Source organism: Salvelinus namaycush, chromosome 9 (assembly GCF_016432855.1).
Source record: "Salvelinus namaycush isolate Seneca chromosome 9, SaNama_1.0, whole genome shotgun sequence".
NCBI classification, from domain to species: Eukaryota; Metazoa; Chordata; class Actinopteri; order Salmoniformes; family Salmonidae; genus Salvelinus; species Salvelinus namaycush.
The window spans coordinates 15181962-15200384 of record NC_052315.1 but is presented as its reverse complement, the minus strand read 5'-3'; the positions used below and the strand labels follow the sequence as shown (position 1 = coordinate 15200384).

The following is an 18423-nucleotide window of genomic DNA, read 5'->3' as shown; positions in this document are numbered from 1 at the left end:
GGGAGGGCATCTAGTCTTAGACTAAACATTATGTAGTCTCAATTCAATACATTTAGCATGAACAGTAGAGCCCAAAAAATACATTCTGATAAATGTCAAAACTGTAGCCTATATAGGCCTATGCTCATTCATTTAATTGAATGAAGACTTAATACACAAATGTTTTACATGCTTACACAGGTGAGTGAGTGTGTTAAATACACGATTAAGTACAGCAACCAACTAAGGTCGAGTATCACTGAAACACTACTCAAATACCGGAATAGAAAAGGAAAAAAGGTGTGCTGAAAACACCAGGTGCATTTCAGAGTAAAGGTTTATTATACAGAACTAGATTATAGACGTGACAAAAGTACACAACGATGAATTGAAGTCTGACTGCTGGTAACATCAGAAGACCTATGTAAGAAACACATCAAACATGTCTAAAATGGTTGGGGATTTACATATTTTCTCATTGTATTCACAAGTTTTAGAAGAAAATGAGGACTATAAATAACAGGTCAGCAACCCAAATAAGATAGTAAAAGCCTGAAAGGAACAGAAAATTATGAAGAGAACAGCCAAGACTCCAATGTTTTGTATATTCACAGTTGAATAAACATGGAGGTTCAAATATAACATGTACAAATGTGTTTTAACTAACGTATACATGTAGTAGTAAGTGTTATTATGCAGAATAATCTGCTTACTGAAAATTACAGGCAAGACATTGAGATATATAAATACAAGGTAAATGCACAGAATGGTCACAGGATCTGACACAAGAGCAACCCATCAAAGGATCAACTTGAAAAATATGTAATATTTGTTTCATTTTTTAGCAGGGGTCCCCAATCCAACAACGAAGTTGATCATGATCCAAACAATCTGTAAGTGTAATAGATATGGGCAATAAATACACAATACATTATAGTCAATAAGGAGTATACCTTTTGAGGCACAGAAGCACCTCAGTGTGAACATTACTATTATAATCTGAGTGGTTCGAGCCCTGAATGCTGATTGGCTGAAAGCTGTGGTATATCAGACCATATACCACGGGTATGACAAAACATTATTTTTACTCTTGTAATTACATTGGTAACCAGTTCATAATAGCAATAAGGCACCTCAGGGGTTTGTGGCATATGGCCAATCGTGCGTAAGAAGAGCACTTAGCCGTGGTATATTGTCCATATACACCACACCCCCTCGGGCCTTATTGCTTAAGTAGATTAGCCTCTACAAGATGGCAGATACTTACAGAATCATGCAAAACATCATGAAGATGTTCCATAAAGCAATGAAGATCCGGAAGTAACGTAGACTCAGGAGGAACTCCCTGATGTTGTCACCTAAAACAAATACACCATGACATAATTTCAGACGTTCATTGTGTGTTATTGGTCCATCTAGCCCGTTTATAGATGCTAACTACCTTTAGCGCCTATTGACGATAGTATCTTAAGTGTCTTCTGGCTGGGGGAGTTTTGTTAAGAGTCCCGACACTTGCTCTAAACGTTAACACACATCGCTTGCAATACGGATTTGGAAAGGAACTTACCTTTCATATCAGCAAGAAATTATTTTCCCCAAAAAGGTAAATAACCACACACACACACCTTTAAAAGGGTTAGAGTTCCCACATGGCCATATTTCCATTTTACATCGCTTGTTTAAGGAAAACAGACGGAAGACAGAGTCGACTACCTGTGCTAATTAGCTATCTGCGTCGCCGAACACCTGTGTGTAAACGGAAGACTGACACCACAAACATGTTGTCACTGAAAAATACTGTTGGATGCAACTGTTAAAACAGTGTACAGTAAGTATATTTTGCGTTTGTGAAATAAATTTGATGTGATATGAAAGTAGAGTGTTTTATGTTTCTAGAACCGTACAGCAATTGAGAATCAATTCACATTTAGATGGCGTATGTGGATGTTTTGGCTGCCAGAGACAATTCGCCTCAAAGAGAACATGTAAGCTCCTAGAACTATAAGGAGTACGGTTAAGCTCCTTTAGTCCAATATTGGGCTACTGTCCATCATGCAATGCAGCGTACCAATCATGCTTCAGCCTGACTCAAAGGCACAGAGGAAGGTATACAAACAATGCAGAAACATCAGCCATAGCTGCCTGCAGCCTAATGTTCTTGAAAAATAGATTATCTATCTCAATGCAGACCACTCAAGTGTCCCTACTTTTACATGGATAGTTACCCTGTGAAGTTCTCACGGGTGAGGTTTTTAATACACCATCATGTATTACACACCTGTAGTTGGTCCACGAGGTTCATCTCCAAATCCTCCATGTGTCTCCTTTCTCTTTCTGTAATAGAGGACAGTGTTGTTTGTCTTGTATTGATGAGCTAGTAAAAATATGTGGTTGAGCAATATTGGCTGTTACCAGTGTTAGCAGGTGTATCAGTTGTTATAATACTTTGAATTTCACCAGGTTCATATATTAACATAGCATGTTGATTTGTTATTACGCATTCCTGCATCCTGGGGAATTAGGGGAGCGCATACTTATGTTTTGTCCTGTGTGCTCAAATAAATTTGATGCACTAGGAGAGGTAGGTACGCTTTTTCTGTCATCTTCAGAAAAAAGTTAGATTAAGCACAAAGTCAGTGTTTTGTTCATGAATAATGATGTATAGTTTACTCATAAGTGGATGGTATTGTTAAGATGTAATTGTACTTTTTAGGATGATATTAACATTCTGAATTCAACATGTGGTTACTAGCTAGCTAAGGTATTGTATGTGTGAACGATGGCAAGCTCCTCGACTGATCCCAGTCCTTTGTATTGTCCGTCTGTTGTTCAGAGGCGGCGACTGGCAGAACGTATTTGTGCTCTACAAATGTTTTGTCTTTTGGATGCAGGTATGTGGTTTTATCTATGTAAAATGTACATTGTGTTGATACATTACAAGGAGAGGTTGTACTCACTTTTCTATTCTAAAATCATTTTGATGCAATAGGAGAGCGAGAGAGGTGACGATTGGCAGAACAAACTGATCTCTGAAGTCAACGTCTTTAGTCTCAATCAATCACACACAACGCAGAGCTACAGTACCGGTTACACATGCACAACTAGCACAATGTCTTCAGGGCAAGACTCAAATTGTATCATACTCACAGTTTGAAGTTTAACACAGCACCAGCATTCATGAGTAAGGTCCTAAAAAGGAGGACACAGACAATTAGAAATTATCACTTTTAATAAAGCACATGCCATGGCACAGAACTCCAACTTTGTCACTAAGCAAGTCTAAACTGGGCTACTGTAGCTAACTAACGTTAGTGAGCTGGCAAAGAAAGTAGCTAACTAGGCTTTCTCAGCCACACAGGCGTAGCTGGTAGTAGTTAGCTTTCTTTTACGCCTGCTAGTTACGCGTTAGCTTACTAAGAACAACAATCAAACTACACACTGGACAAAATACCACTATTGCTTAATATCACATTAACTATTTTTTTAAATAGCATTAATCTTTTCCTTAAGTCGTTGATTTGTTTCAATAATACAATTTTAAAAAGGAGAACATTACCCGAATATCAAGAGATCCCCGATCATTTTGTCCACATCAGAGGCGCTATAACTTCCGTAAACGTCATCAAAATAGTGTCAAATGGCTGAAGGGAAATCCTGGGTTATATTCAGTAGAGAAAACGTTTTGAAGAGAAAGCCACATTAGAAATATGATCAATCACGTTGGGCAGGGGTGTCAAACTCATCCCATAGAGGGCTTAGGGTTTTTTTCTTCTTCTTTCATTTAAGACCTAGACCAGGTGAGGGGAGTTCTTTACTAATTAGAGACCTTAATTCATCAATCAAGTACAAGGGAGGAGCGAATACCCGCAGACACTCGGCCCTTCATAGAATGAACACATGTGACGTAGGGGGTAATGAATGGAAACAATCAAGCACCACCCTGACAGCATTTTCAAAACCCATGTCAAATTTCAGAAACCTTAAATGAATCGATTTTGAACATATGTTTTACTACCAGCCATTAGGGACAGCTCAGCGCGCCAATGGGTATACTATCAATTGCACCACAAATACTGTATCTGCAGAGCCTGTCAGTTCTATCTACACGTGCATTTCATAGGCTTGTAGCTTGGTCTTTGTAGCGTGGTCTAATGTACCCCAATGCACACATGCTGCCAGCCATCCAATAAACTTGAGTCTTCGAGGAATGAAATTACGTTTTAAGTTTTCAGCTAAATAGGCCCTACGTTTCTCATCATTAGGCCAGTTAAAAGACCGAGGTTCCATGAATATAATACATTTATTGTAGCCTATGTATTGCAAAAAAGAAATGGGAGATACTATCTAGATGCTTTTTATAGTGGAGATCAAGTTTATACATTTCCAGGGTTGACGAGACAGTGGATTGCGCAGTGAGATGGAACAGAGTAAATAGACATTTTGACGTCATAGATTTAGCCAGCGGTAATTTGTGAAATAGACACCGGCTGGAATGCGGTTTTAACCAATCAGCATTCAGGATTAGACCCACCTGTTGTATAATTTAGCCTGTGTATTGGCAATGCCTTTATTGTTGGCCACCAGATCCAGTCAGTGGAATTGTATTTCTAAAGAAAGACACATATTAATCTGTCATAGTTTCTATAAGCATATCCATACGATTCAGTACCGATTTTTCACACCAGGGTCCAATGCCAATTAAATTAGGCTACCCACGATTTAGGCCTATATAAAAACGTGTAATAGTAAAATAAACCGCATAGTGTCATGCGCATCGTCTGTCCTTTCACTTGGCTCTCTCTCTTTGTCTTTGTGTTATTTGCAGAGCACTATAGTACATCGTCAATATCTTTCTTAGGCCAGCTGACCTTCAAAGATTTGATTAAATAATTTATAGCAATGCATATCTGATAAAAAATCGGGATCCGAAAAGAAAAGCCTATCATTTTTCAACAGCAGCGACGAGTTTGGGAAGTCCTTTAAATGGAGTTGACAAATTGTAATAAATACCATTTAAAATAACACAAGCATATTGCTATTACATTGTTATAACTAACTTCTTTCTAAGCAGGGTTTCTCACACACTTATAAACAGATACAGAGACAGACACACACACACCCAAGGACAGAGGGCTGACGTAAACCTTTCATAAACACTGATAAGGAAAGGCTTTGATCAAAAGAGTGCTTGGGTCCGCATTTCACGAAATAATGAGACACACACACATAACCAAGGACAGAGGGCTGACTACGCACACACAAAATCTCCTGCTTAGCTGAACATTTGATAACAAAGAACTTTTGCTATAAGACTCAGAAGGATGACGCCCAGCTCATCAGGACCAATCTGAGAAGACAACAACCTGTCCAGAACCAACCAAAGGACCAGAACTTCCAGACTCAACCTACTTTCTGTGTTGTATAAAATGTCTATGCATTTCTGTTATCTGGGCTTTTTCTGGAGGTTCTCTATGAGCCGAAGGAACGAGACCGTATACGCTTGTACCAGATATCTTCACTCTGAATAAAACTGTCACTTGTCATACAATTTACCACCTTGTCCGAATCGATCCTTGACCGGCTCACCCTTCTCAATATCCAATTATCAACACAAATAAAACCTGTTGGCTTAGAAAAAACGCCCGGCCGAGAACAAATTATAAGGCTGTGCAGATGAGGTATATTAATAGGTTGGCTTGAGTGTCAGTTTTTACTCGTGAAGACTAGGGGCTTCGTGGCGAGTCGCGGGACAACTGGCATTCGAGTTACGCAGTGATCATATAAAATACATGCGGTAGGGTTATAGCTTTTAAATCATGGACGTGTTGGGAGTCCTCAATTTGGGCGATGTTGCCCAAACTTTCTCAAAAATTGGAATGTTTCCAGTTTTTGATCTTGCTTATTACATCGTGTCCATACTCTACCTCAAGTATGAACCAGGTAAGTGTTTTTTTATCCCTATAAATGCACGTTCAAAAATGAAATCAACAATGATTGTGAGGTTGAGAGTAGCTTATAATTATGTAGGCTATAGAATATAACACAGGTCAACGTTGAAATAGATGGCTATATTGACTAGGTTATAACCAATATGAGTTGTCAACCTCTGGAAAGTATAACACCTATAGATACATGCACCTATACAAGCAATACTTTGGCAACTGATAGCCGTACTATGGAAGCCATAATACACTTTTGCTAAATTAATGAACCCTTTATTTGTCTCATAAATAACATTTGCAGCAGCAGCATGGCATATACCTTGAGGGAAGAATAAAGAAACCACAACAGGAGTTAGATTTACCCAGTTTTCTTTAATACCTCACATTTCCCAATATTTAACCCTGTAAACAGACAGGGTCTATTGTATGAAATCTGATAGAGACTCGTTGCATACCAAAGCTTTGGCCCTATGCAATAAATAGAATGTCCTTAAATAGAATTTCAGTGGGCTACACACTACATAAATTATCCTCTGCTTTAGAGCAGGCTTGTTCATAGACTTTTTGTAATGGTGCATGTTTGTAAGACCTCATTGACATTGTATTAGTCAGAAGTGAAACCCACAATACTCAATAATATTTTCAGTCGAGCCTCTTAGAAACAAAGAATATGGGCAAAAGCACTTATGTTGTCCTCGAAAGGAATATGTCTAATGAAATCCCAGCACTACTCCACCCTTCTGGATCTCCCTTGTTCACACACAGAACGTTAAACTGAATGAGGAATTGCACATGTTAGTTGATAAATTACTTTGAAATATTTTATTATTTACTTATTGACACCGTTTTGTGTTATAAGTCAATTATAGTGGCCTATAAAACCTTGTGTAAAAATACTCTGATTTCCTACTTTGACTCTTTGGACAAACATTAGCCAAGTTATGGGTTAGTTCATCTCCAGTAATGGTCTGAAAAAAACCTAATGAGTTCCTAGATCTAGACCTATGTAAACCAATCTCTAAGAGACATGTTGGAAGTGGTTCCCTGGTTCTCACTATATGGTGAAACCCATGAATGAGTTTGGGGGCCGGGGATGTTAAGGGTCAAAGTTAATGTCAGGCCTACCAGTTGCTTTGCGAGGCAGGAAAATAAATAGAGCAATGTGTATTTTTAGGCCACATTTCTAGGGATCAGTTTTCTGTCAAACAGCAGGCTAATCGCTCCTCCACCTAGAATCACATTTGTTCTTTTACATCTTGACAGTTCTGACTCACATATCCTGATTTACTCCACAATGTTGCAACGATCCATAAATGTTTCATTGTAGTATCTTTGGCCTTTTTAAGTAAATTTGTGGTTTGTTTGATTGTAGTGCAAGACTTGATTTCTCTTTCCTCATGACCAGTGACACTCGTGAGTAATGGATGAGTTAAAGGATCAGAGACCTTCTCTGCAACTATGTCCTTGAGTAACTCACTCAATGTTGGGAGTTGGTAGACATGTGATATGGGGATGAGAGCTAAGGAAGAACCAACCAAAACATAATAGTACACACACCGTAACACTTTGTAATAACTTTGATTTACATTAACATTTTTGTCATTTAGCAGACGCCGTTATCCAGAGCGACTTACAGTTAGTGCATTCATCTTAAGATAGCTAGGTGGGGACAACCACATATCTCTGTCACAGTTAGTACATTTTCCCTCAATAAAGTAGCTATCAGCAAGTGTCCTGTGTTGCTCAGTTGGTAGAGCATTGTGCTTACAGTGCCAGGGTTGTGGGTTTGATTCCCACAGGGGACCAGTACAAAAAAAGTATGAAAATGTATGTACTCACTACTGTAAATGACAAAAAAAAAAAAAACATGCTGTGGGATTATTTAAGATACTCTTTGAAGAGGTATGTTTTCAGAAGATGGGCAGGGACTCTGCTGTCCTAGCTTCAGGGGGAAGCTGGTTCCACCATTGGTGTGCCAGGACAGAGAATAGCTTTAACTGGGCTCAGCGGTGGGCCGACATCCAAGCTGAGATATCTGCCAGGCACGCAGAGATGCGTGTCGCCACCTGGGTGTCAGAAGAAAAGTAGTTGAATGTCATCCGCATAGCAATGATAGGAGTGACCATGTGAGGCTATGACTTGGTGTATAGAGGAGAGGGCCTACAACTGAGCCCTGGGGGACACCAGTATTGAGAGTTCGTGGTGCAGACACTGCTCCTCCCCACGTCACCTGGTAGGAGCGGCCTGACAGGTAGGCTGCAATCCAAGAGTGTGGAGAGCCTGAGACGCCCAGCCCTAAGATGGTGGAGAGGAGGATCTGATGCTTCACAGTGTCGGAAGCAGCGGATAGATCTAGAAGGATGAGAACAGAGGAGAGAGAGTCAGCTTTGGCGGTGCGGATAAGCCATAAAACACTAATGAATAAGCATTAATGAACAATTGATAAACTATGAATAAATGTGTTCTTCATGCTTTACTAACATTTATAAACATTTGTAAGCATTATCAGCATTACAAATCATGAGTATTTATACATTTCAAATAATTTATGAAGCGTTTATAAACATTTATAATGGATTATTTATGAAAGTTACTATAGAGTGTTCCCGATGTATAATCTGACTTCATGTGAAGAAAATATCAAAATTGTTATTCTTCTGCAGGGTCAGTGGAGGTGGCTCGCAAGAGCCCTGTGGCCTCTTGGCTCTGTGCTATGCTCTATTGCTTTGCGAGCTACATCTTAGCAGACGTTTTGCTCGGAGGTTGCCCCCTGGACTATTTTCAATACAACAGCCACATCCTCCTAGCCTCCACTATTTGGTAAGATCTTTAAATGGTTAATGTTCTAATCTTCATCATTGGTTTAGTTTTTGTTTGAGAAACTGCAAAACCTTTGTCTGTATATGCCTAGGATTGTTGAAATAGGTCAAATTCAATTCGATAGGAAATATTTTGAAATTATTTTTTAAATGTTATTGTTATGTAACCAAACCACCACCTCAGCATTAAAGATGTACTCTTTTGTTTCTTGTTCACTAAAATGTAACAACAGGTACCTCATCTTTTTTTGCCCACTGAACCTGTTCTACAAATGTGTGGCTTTCCTGCCTGTAAAGCTTGTGCTGGTAGCCTTAAAGGAGGTTGTCCGCGCTCGTAAAATTGCAGCCGGCGTGCACCATGCCCATCATGCCTACCATAACGGCTTCCTCATCATGGTCATCATCGGCTACGTCAAAGGTTGGTGTCTCACTGCACTTCCCCCCATTGCTACAGCTGCGACCTGTAGGCCTTTCCTTGTGTGTGTTCATTTTGCAGAGGGAGGAAGGCAAAACGAAGATAAGACCAGTGAAGCGAGATACAGACCTTTGTCCTAATTATTTGTACCTTCTATTTATATTCTCTCAGGGTCAGGAGTAGCTCTCATTTCCAATTTTGAGCAACTGCTTCGTGGTGTGTGGAGCCCCGACTCCAATGAAATCCTCAACATGTCATTGTGAGTTGGTTTCCCTTACAACTCTGTGGTTTATGTCAGCCGCCGATATGTGTCGCCGCCTCCTCTCATGAGAAATTTATTTTAGATGTCTGGTTGTTAGTAACCTAATCTGTTTCAGGGCGGCTCAGGTTATTCCAGCTCTAGTTTTTAAAGAATTTTTTTCTTCTATTAAAGCAAATAATCTGATATTGATATTTCCATCTATTACTCCTGAAGGTATCAGGTATTTCAATAACTTGAATTGAAGGCATTCAAATGCATTGACTGACTCTCTAGGTATCTATAAAATACCAAACACTTGTAATTTGGGCTGGACTATCCCTCTTAAAGCTAACCAATGGATAATAATGGATCGTTTTTTAAATCAAGAGACGTTGTGACTTTGCTTTATTTTCATAAAATGTTCCCTCTCCAGCCCTACTAAAGCCAGTCTGTATGGAGCCATTCTGTTTACACTTCAGGAGGCACACTTACTTCCCGTGTCAAAGAGCACCCTCATCTGTCTTTTCACTCTGTTCATGGCTACTACCAAGGTAGGTCCTGAAGTCCATACTAGTGAGTGAACACCATACTTTTACTCAGGGATTGGGGCAAATATGCTTAAATTGTGCAAATGAATTAACAAAAATGTTTCTGGAAAATAATTGTCATTTTCCAGTTCATGGATTCATTAACTGCCAAGAAAAGGAAACACCAACATAAAGTGTCTTAATATGGCCACCAAGCCAGAACAGTTTCACTGCACTTTTGCATAGATGGGTTAGTTGACAACGTCACGAAAATGATGTGCGTACTTCCATGGGGCAGAAGTCAGCGTGTTGTGTTGTTGTGATTCTGGATAGCCAGACTGATAGCAAGAATGACAAGAAACTATTATGTGGGGAATCATAAGTGGCTCGTTTCAGCTCTTTTGATCTTGTTCTTGATTTTTATTTAGAATTTTTATTGAACCTTTATTTAACTAGGCAAGTCAGTTAAGAACAAATTCTTATTTACAATGGCGGCCTACCCCAGCCAAACCCGGACGGTTGTTGTAACGACTTTCTTCCTGGGATGAAGGAGAGACTCAGACTCAGATGGCGCTGGGCAGACAGATGGCTCAGACGGCGCTGGGCAGACGGATGGCTCAGACGGCGCTGGGCAGACGGATGGCTCAGACGGCGCTGGGCAGACGGATGGCTCAGACGGTGCTGGGCAGACGGATGGCTCAGACGGCGCTGGGCAGACGGATGGCTCAGACGGCGCTGGGCAGACGGATGGCTCAGACGGCGCTGGGCAGACGGATGGCTCAGACGGCGCTGGGCAGACAGGCAGTGCAGGCGGCGTTGAGCAGACGGCCGACTCTGACCTGCTGAGGCGCACAGTAGGCCTGGTGCGTGGTGCCGGAACTGGAGGTACCGGGCTGAGGGCACGCACCTCAGGGCGAGTGCGGGGAGGAGGAACAGGGCTCTGGAGATGCACTGGAAGCCTGGTGCGTGGTGTAGGGACTGGTGGTACGGGTCTGGGGCGGGAAAGTGGCGCCGAATATACCGGACCGTGAAGGAGGACACGCGCTCTTGAGCACCGAGCCTCTCCAACCTTACCAGGTTGAATGGTCCCCGTAGCCCTGCCAGTGCGGCGAGGTGGAATAACCCGCACTGGGCTATGCAGGCGAACCGGGGACACCACCTGTAAGGCTGGTGCCATGTACGCCGGCCCGAGGAGACGTACTGGAGGCCAGATACGTTGGGCCGGCTTCATGACATCCGGCTCGATGCCCAACCTAGCCCTCCCAGTGCGGCAAGGTGGAATAGCCCGCACTGGGCTAAGCACGCGTACTGGGGACACCGTGCGCTTTACCGCATAACACGGTGTCTGACCAGTACGACGCCCTCTCACTCCACGGTAAGCCCGGGGAGTTGGCTCAGGTATCCAACCCGGCTTCGCCACACTCCCCTTTAGCCCCCCCCCCCCCCCCAAGAAATTTTTGGGATTTCTTCTCGGGTTTGCGTGCTAGCCGTGTACCTTCATAACACCAGTTCCTCTCTCCGGTTGCCTCCAGCTGTTCCCATGGGAGGTGATCCTTTCCAACCTTAGCCCAGGGTCCTTCTCCGTTCATAATCTGCTCCCATGACCATTCCTCCTGGTACCGCTGCTGCTGCCCGTTGCCACGCTGCTTGGTCCGGGTTTGGTGGGTGTTTCTGTAACGACTTTCTTCCTGGGATGAAGGAGAGGACCAAAATGCAGCGCGGTTAGTGTTCAACATGTTTAATTTGAACATAAACGGTGAACACTTACAACAATACAAAAACAACAAATGTGAAAGTCGAGACAGTCCTATCTGGTGCAGAACACAAACACAGAGACAGGAAACAAACACCCACAAAATCCCAACACCAAACAAGCCTCCTATATATGATTCTCAATCAGGGACAACGACTACCATCTGCCTCTGATTGAGAACCATATTAGGCTGGACATAGAAACAGACAAACTAGACACACAACATAGAATTCCCACCCAGCTCACGTCCTGACCAACTAAACACATACAAAACAACAGAAAACAGGTCAGGAACGTGACAGAACCCCCCCCTCAAGGTGCGAACTCCGGGCGCACCCCTAAAACTCAAGGGGAGGGTCTGGGTGGGCATCTGTCCGCGGTGGCGGCTCCGGCGCAGGACGAGGACACCACTCCACCACTGTCTTTGTCCCCCTCCTTAGCGTCCTTTGAGTGGCGACCCTCGCCCACGACCTTGGCCTAAGAATCCTCCCCAAGGCCCCCACATGATTTAGGAGGTAGCTCAGGACAGAGAGGTAGCTCAGGACAGAGAGGTAGCTCAGGACAGAGAGGTAGCTCAGGACAGAGAGGTAGCTCAGGACAGAGGGGCAACTCTGGACTAATGGCAGCTCCGGACTGAGTGGCAGCTCATGACTGGAGGGCAGCTCATGACTGGAGGGCAGCTCATGACTGGAGGGCAGCTCATGACTGGAGGGCAGCTCATGACTGGAGGGCAGCTCATGACTGTAGGGCAGCTCATGACTGTAGGGCAGCTCATGACTGTAGGGCAGCTCATGACTGTAGGGCAGCTCTGGCAGCTCCTGACTGGCTGGCGTCTCTGGCAGCTCCTGACTGGCTGGCGTCTCTGGCAGCTCCTGACTGGCTGGCGTCTCTGGCAGCTCCTGACTGGCTGGCGTCTCTGGCAGCTCCTGACTGGCTGGCGTCTCTGGCAGCTCCTGACTGGCTGGCGTCTCTGGCAGCTCCTGACTGACGGACGGCTCTAGCGGCTCCTGACTGACGGACGGCTCTAGCGGCTCCTGACTGACGGACGGCTCTAATGGCTCGGGACAGACGGGCGGCTCTAATGGCTCGTGGCAGACGGATGACTCAGATGGCGCTGGGCAGACAGATGGCTCAGACGGCGCTGGGCAGACGGATGGCTCAGACGGCGCTGGGCAGACGGATGGCTCAGACGGCGCTGGGCAGACGGATGGCTCAGACGGCGCTGGGCAGACGGATGGCTCAGACGGTGCTGGGCAGACGGATGGCTCAGACGGCGCTGGGCAGACGGATGGCTCAGACGGCGCTGGGCAGACGGATGGCTCAGACGGCGCTGGGCAGACGGATGGCTCAGACGGCGCTGGGCAGACAGGCAGTGCAGGCGGCGTTGAGCAGACGGCCGACTCTGACCTGCTGAGGCGCACAGTAGGCCTGGTGCGTGGTGCCGGAACTGGAGGTACCGGGCTGAGGGCACGCACCTCAGGGCGAGTGCGGGGAGGAGGAACAGGGCTCTGGAGATGCACTGGAAGCCTGGTGCGTGGTGTAGGGACTGGTGGTACGGGTCTGGGGCGGGAAAGTGGCGCCGAATATACCGGACCGTGAAGGAGGACACGCGCTCTTGAGCACCGAGCCTCTCCAACCTTACCAGGTTGAATGGTCCCCGTAGCCCTGCCAGTGCGGCGAGGTGGAATAACCCGCACTGGGCTATGCAGGCGAACCGGGGACACCACCTGTAAGGCTGGTGCCATGTACGCCGGCCCGAGGAGACGTACTGGAGGCCAGATACGTTGGGCCGGCTTCATGACATCCGGCTCGATGCCCAACCTAGCCCTCCCAGTGCGGCAAGGTGGAATAGCCCGCACTGGGCTAAGCACGCGTACTGGGGACACCGTGCGCTTTACCGCATAACACGGTGTCTGACCAGTACGACGCCCTCTCACTCCACGGTAAGCCCGGGGAGTTGGCTCAGGTATCCAACCCGGCTTCGCCACACTCCCCTTTAGCCCCCCCCCCCAAGGAATTTTTGGGATTTCTTCTCGGGTTTGCGTGCTAGCCGTGTACCTTCATAACACCAGTTCCTCTCTCCGGTTGCCTCCAGCTGTTCCCATGGGAGGTGATCCTTTCCAACCTTAGCCCAGGGTCCTTCTCCGTTCATAATCTGCTCCCATGACCATTCCTCCTGGTACCGCTGCTGCTGCCCGTTGCCACGCTGCTTGGTCCGGGTTTGGTGGGTGTTTCTGTAACGACTTTCTTCCTGGGATGAAGGAGAGGACCAAAATGCAGCGCGGTTAGTGTTCAACATGTTTAATTTGAACATAAACGGTGAACACTTACAACAATACAAAAACAACAAATGTGAAAGTCGAGACAGTCCTATCTGGTGCAGAACACAAACACAGAGACAGGAAACAAACACCCACAAAATCCCAACACCAAACAAGCCTCCTATATATGATTCTCAATCAGGGACAACGACTACCATCTGCCTCTGATTGAGAACCATATTAGGCTGGACATAGAAACAGACAAACTAGACACACAACATAGAATTCCCACCCAGCTCACGTCCTGACCAACTAAACACATACAAAACAACAGAAAACAGGTCAGGAACGTGACAGTTGTGATACAGCCCCTTGATACCATGTCTTATTTTGAGGTGTTTTGACAGATTTAGTTTATGTCAGTGCTAATATGGCAAAGAAACACTAGCTAGCTAGCTAACCAACCAACCAACCAACAACTGTAACAATGTATTTAAGAGACAACAAGTGTTCATTGTGGAAACGGAGTTATGTCTTCAATAAAAAAATTTTTTTTATTTAACTAGGCAAGTCAGTTAAGAACAAGTTCTTACTTACAATGACGGCCTACCCTGGACGAAGCTGGGCCAATTGTGCGCCGCCCTATGGGACTCTCAATCACAGCCAGATGTGATACAGCCTGGATTCGAACCAGGGACTGTAGTGACACATCTTACACTGAGATGCAGTGCCTTAGACCGCTGCGCCACTCGGGAGCCCCAATATAGCTTGCATGTTGTCAGAAATCTAAGCCAACCCCGTCTGTTTTGCCCCATATTTGCAGACGCGTTGGTTTTGTTGCTAAACAACCAACCCGTCTATAGATTCTACAAGTGTCTGGAACTCTATTGGAGGGATGCCACACCATTGTTCCATGAGAAAAATTCCATATTATTTTTATTTTTTTAATGATGGTGGAAAATGCTGTTTCAGGCGCGGCTCCAGAATCTCTCTGGTGACTGAAACGGCCATGGCATATGGTTTACATCGTGACCTCTCGTGCCATGTGGATGGGGGCATTGTCATCCTATGGGGGCATAGCCATGGTAGCCAAAATAATGTCCTGCCCAGCATTTTTATACATGACCCTAAGCATGATGGGATGTTAATTGCTTAATTATCTCACAAACCCCACCTGTGTGGAAGCACCTGCTTTCAATATACTTTGTATCTCTCATTTACTCAAGTGTTTTCATTATTTTGGAAGTTACCTGTATATTCTTATTCTGAACAGATTTTTCAATGGAATTGATCTCAACCCTACTACTGTACTACAATGAACAAAAATATAAACGCAACATGCAACAATTTAAAAGATTTTACTGAGTTACAGTTCATATAAGGAAATCAATTGAAATAAATAAATTAGGCCCTAATCTATGGATTCACATGACAGGGAATACAGATGTACATCTGTTGGTCACAGATCAGAAACCCAGTCAGTATCTGGCGTGACCACCATTTGCCCCATGCAGCGTGACACAACTACTTCGCATAGAGTTAATCAGGCTGTCGATTATAGCCTGTGGAATATTGTCCCACTTCTCTTCATTGTGTAGCTACTGGATATTGGCGGGAACTGGACACATGCTGTTGTACACGTCGATCCAGAGCATCCCAAACATGCTCAATGGGTGACATGTCTAGTGAGTATGCAGGCCATGGAAGAACTGGGACATTTTCAGCTTCCAGGAATTGTGTACAGATCCTTGCGACATGGGTTGTGCAGTATCATGCTGAAACATGAGGTGATGGCGGTGGATGAATGGCACGACAATGGGCATCATGATCTCGTCACGGTATCTCTGTGCATTCAAATTGCCATATATAAAATGCAATTGTGTTCATTGTCCTTAGCTTATGCTTAGCTGCCCATACCATAACCCCACCGCCACCATGGGGCACTCTGTTCACAATGTTGACATCAGCCAACCATCTGCCCAGTACAGTTGAAACCGGGTCTGTGAAGAGCACACTTCTCGAGCTTACCAGTGGCCATCGAAGGTGAGCATTAGCACACTGAAGTCAGTTATGACGCCGACCTGCAGTCAGGTCAAGACCCTGGTGAGGATGACGAGCACAAAAATTAGCTTCCCTGAGATGGTTTCTGACAGTTTGTACAGAAATTATTCGGTTGCAAGTGAAGAAGCCGGATGTGGAGGTCCTGGGCTGGCATGGTTACACTTGCGGTTGTGAGGCCGATTGGATGTATTGCTAAATTCTCTAAAACGACGGCTTATGGTAGAGAAATTAGCATAAAGTTATCTGGCAACACTGGTAGACATTTCTCCAGTCAGCATGCCAATTGTACGCTCCCTCAAAACCTGAGACATCTGTGGCATTATGTTGTGTGCCAAAACTGCACAGTTAATTTTAACAGAGACCAGTTGGTTGTAACAGAGACCAGTTGGTTGTTGTAATCGGTGCGTGTTGGTGGCAGGGAAGTCAGGCGCAGGAGAATGAACTTGGTATAAACGGAGTCGTTTAATAAAAGTTACCAAAACTCCAAACTCCAAAAACCAAAATATATAAAATAATCAAAGTGGGTACAAAACCCGTTGCACACCAACACATAACTTGCACAAACATACATTCAAACAATCACTGACAAGGACATAAGGGGAAACAGAGGGTTAAATACACAACATGTAATTGATGGGATTGGAACCAGGTGTGATGGAAGACAAGACAAAACCAATGGAAAATTAAAAATGGATCAGTGATGGCTCGAAGATTGGTGACGTCGACCGCCGAACACCGCTCGAACAAGGAGAGGGGACGACTTCGGCGGAAGTCGTGACAGTTGTACCAGAGACCAGTTGGTTTTAACAAAGACCAGTTGGTTGTAACGGAGACCAGTTGGTTGTAACAGAGACCAGTTGGTTGTAACAGAGACCAGTTGGTTTTAACAGAGACCAGTTGGTTGCACATTTTAGAGTGGCCTATTATTGTCCCTAGCACAAGGATCACCTATGTAATGAGCATGCTGTTTAATCAGCTTCTTGATATGCTACACCTGTCAGTTGGATGTATTATCTTGGCAAATGAGAAATGCTAACTAACAGGGATGTAAACACATTTGTGCACAACCTTTGAGAGAAATAAGCTTTTTGTGCAAATGGAACATTTCTTGTATCTTTTATTTCAGCTCATGAAACATGAGACCAACACTTTTGCGTTTATATTTTTGTTCAGTATACTTACCTCTGACATCCTATTATTTACTATTAGTATTAGCAATTAAACACAATTGATAGTGATCCTAAACTATTTATTTGGTTGTCTCAACTAGAAATTACGCAAACTAAGCAAATATTTTCACACTGATGATTTGTAATTTTCTTAGGTGATCTTGACCGCCCGCCACTCTCACGGCTCTCCCTTCGTCCTCATCGAGTCTTGGGTGTGCCACTTGCTCTTTGGCTCCCCTCTTGGAGGTGGTGAGGAGGAGCACCATGCCACCCCTGCCCCTGCCCCAGCCCCTGTCGCCCCCGTCTCACCAGTCAAAACCAAGGAGGAGCTCGGCGATGGCACCCGCAAAAGGAAGTCCAAGAAAGCCGAGTAGAACACAAACTACTACACCAGTGAAGGGGGGAAAAAGGTTCCCCATCAATTAACTGCATCTGATTTCCTCTCATAGTCCAACCTTCTATTTAGACATGATGGAGTCTCCCATTCCTTGCTGTGGAAAGGGGCAGTTTGATGTTTACCAAATGAGCAAATGAGCAAATCTATTGAAGCAAATGGTGCTTTCTATGACATATTACACAGTATGGGGATTCTGTAAATAGCTCACCGAAGTCAAGTCAAACACTTAAATCTTCCTTCCAGCCAGTACATACAGTATAAACATATTTATTTACATATTTATTTTTCATCTGTGAATATCTGTTACTGTGTGCAACAGCACGAGGTGAACAGTGAACTGCAAGTTACTTGATTGTTTTAGGATGGCCTTTGTTACAAGTACTTCTTGCCGTAAGCTATAAATGGGTTTTTGGTTTAAACCCTGTCAGACCTATTTCTGTAATGTAAAGAAATTGGATCAAAAGCACAATCTGACCCTAGATCAGACAACAGAATGAATCAGACAATACAATAGAATATGAAGTAAGTAATATAATGTGAAGAATACATGGCTGCTTTTTACAAAGTGAAATGCATGTCCTTTATTAATAAAGGCAAGTCCAAATTCTTACGTGGTGACACTTTTTGATTTATTTGTTTAGTAAATTACATTGTTATATGTTGTTAATGGTTACCATATAAACAGAAAGTATGAGGTGGAAAGCTATGCATTCATACAGAATTGTGCAACATCAAATTACAATAAATTTTGTTTGCAAAAGAGAGGATCTGAGAGAGCTTAATAGTAAGGAATTATTTTATAAAATGTTGTTTTTATATTGAAACGTAAAATAAATCAATAAGGGCAAATTGCCACTGT

The 18423-nt window shown here is 43.9% G+C and overlaps 2 protein-coding genes across 2 annotated transcripts; one reads left to right on the top strand and one right to left on the bottom strand.

The window, feature by feature from the left end:
* Positions 1 to 298: 298 nt before the first annotated feature.
* Positions 299 to 3602, bottom strand: LOC120053721 (small integral membrane protein 7). The gene is made up of 5 exons (XM_039000927.1): positions 3536 to 3602; positions 3127 to 3168; positions 2258 to 2313; positions 1247 to 1337; positions 299 to 870 (listed from the first exon to the last, which is right to left on the bottom strand). The coding sequence occupies exons 1-5, from the start codon at positions 3559 to 3561 to the stop codon at positions 855 to 857; spliced, it is 231 nt and encodes a 76-aa protein (XP_038856855.1). The 5' UTR covers positions 3562 to 3602; the 3' UTR covers positions 299 to 854.
* A 2126-nt stretch (positions 3603 to 5728) lies between these two features.
* LOC120053388 (trimeric intracellular cation channel type A-like) lies at positions 5729 to 18174 on the top strand. Its single transcript, XM_039000510.1, has 6 exons — positions 5729 to 5919; positions 8585 to 8741; positions 8974 to 9158; positions 9327 to 9414; positions 9830 to 9947; positions 17323 to 18174. The coding sequence occupies exons 1-6, from the start codon at positions 5796 to 5798 to the stop codon at positions 17539 to 17541; spliced, it is 891 nt and encodes a 296-aa protein (XP_038856438.1). The 5' UTR covers positions 5729 to 5795; the 3' UTR covers positions 17542 to 18174.
* The last annotated feature ends 249 nt before the right edge of the window (positions 18175 to 18423 follow it).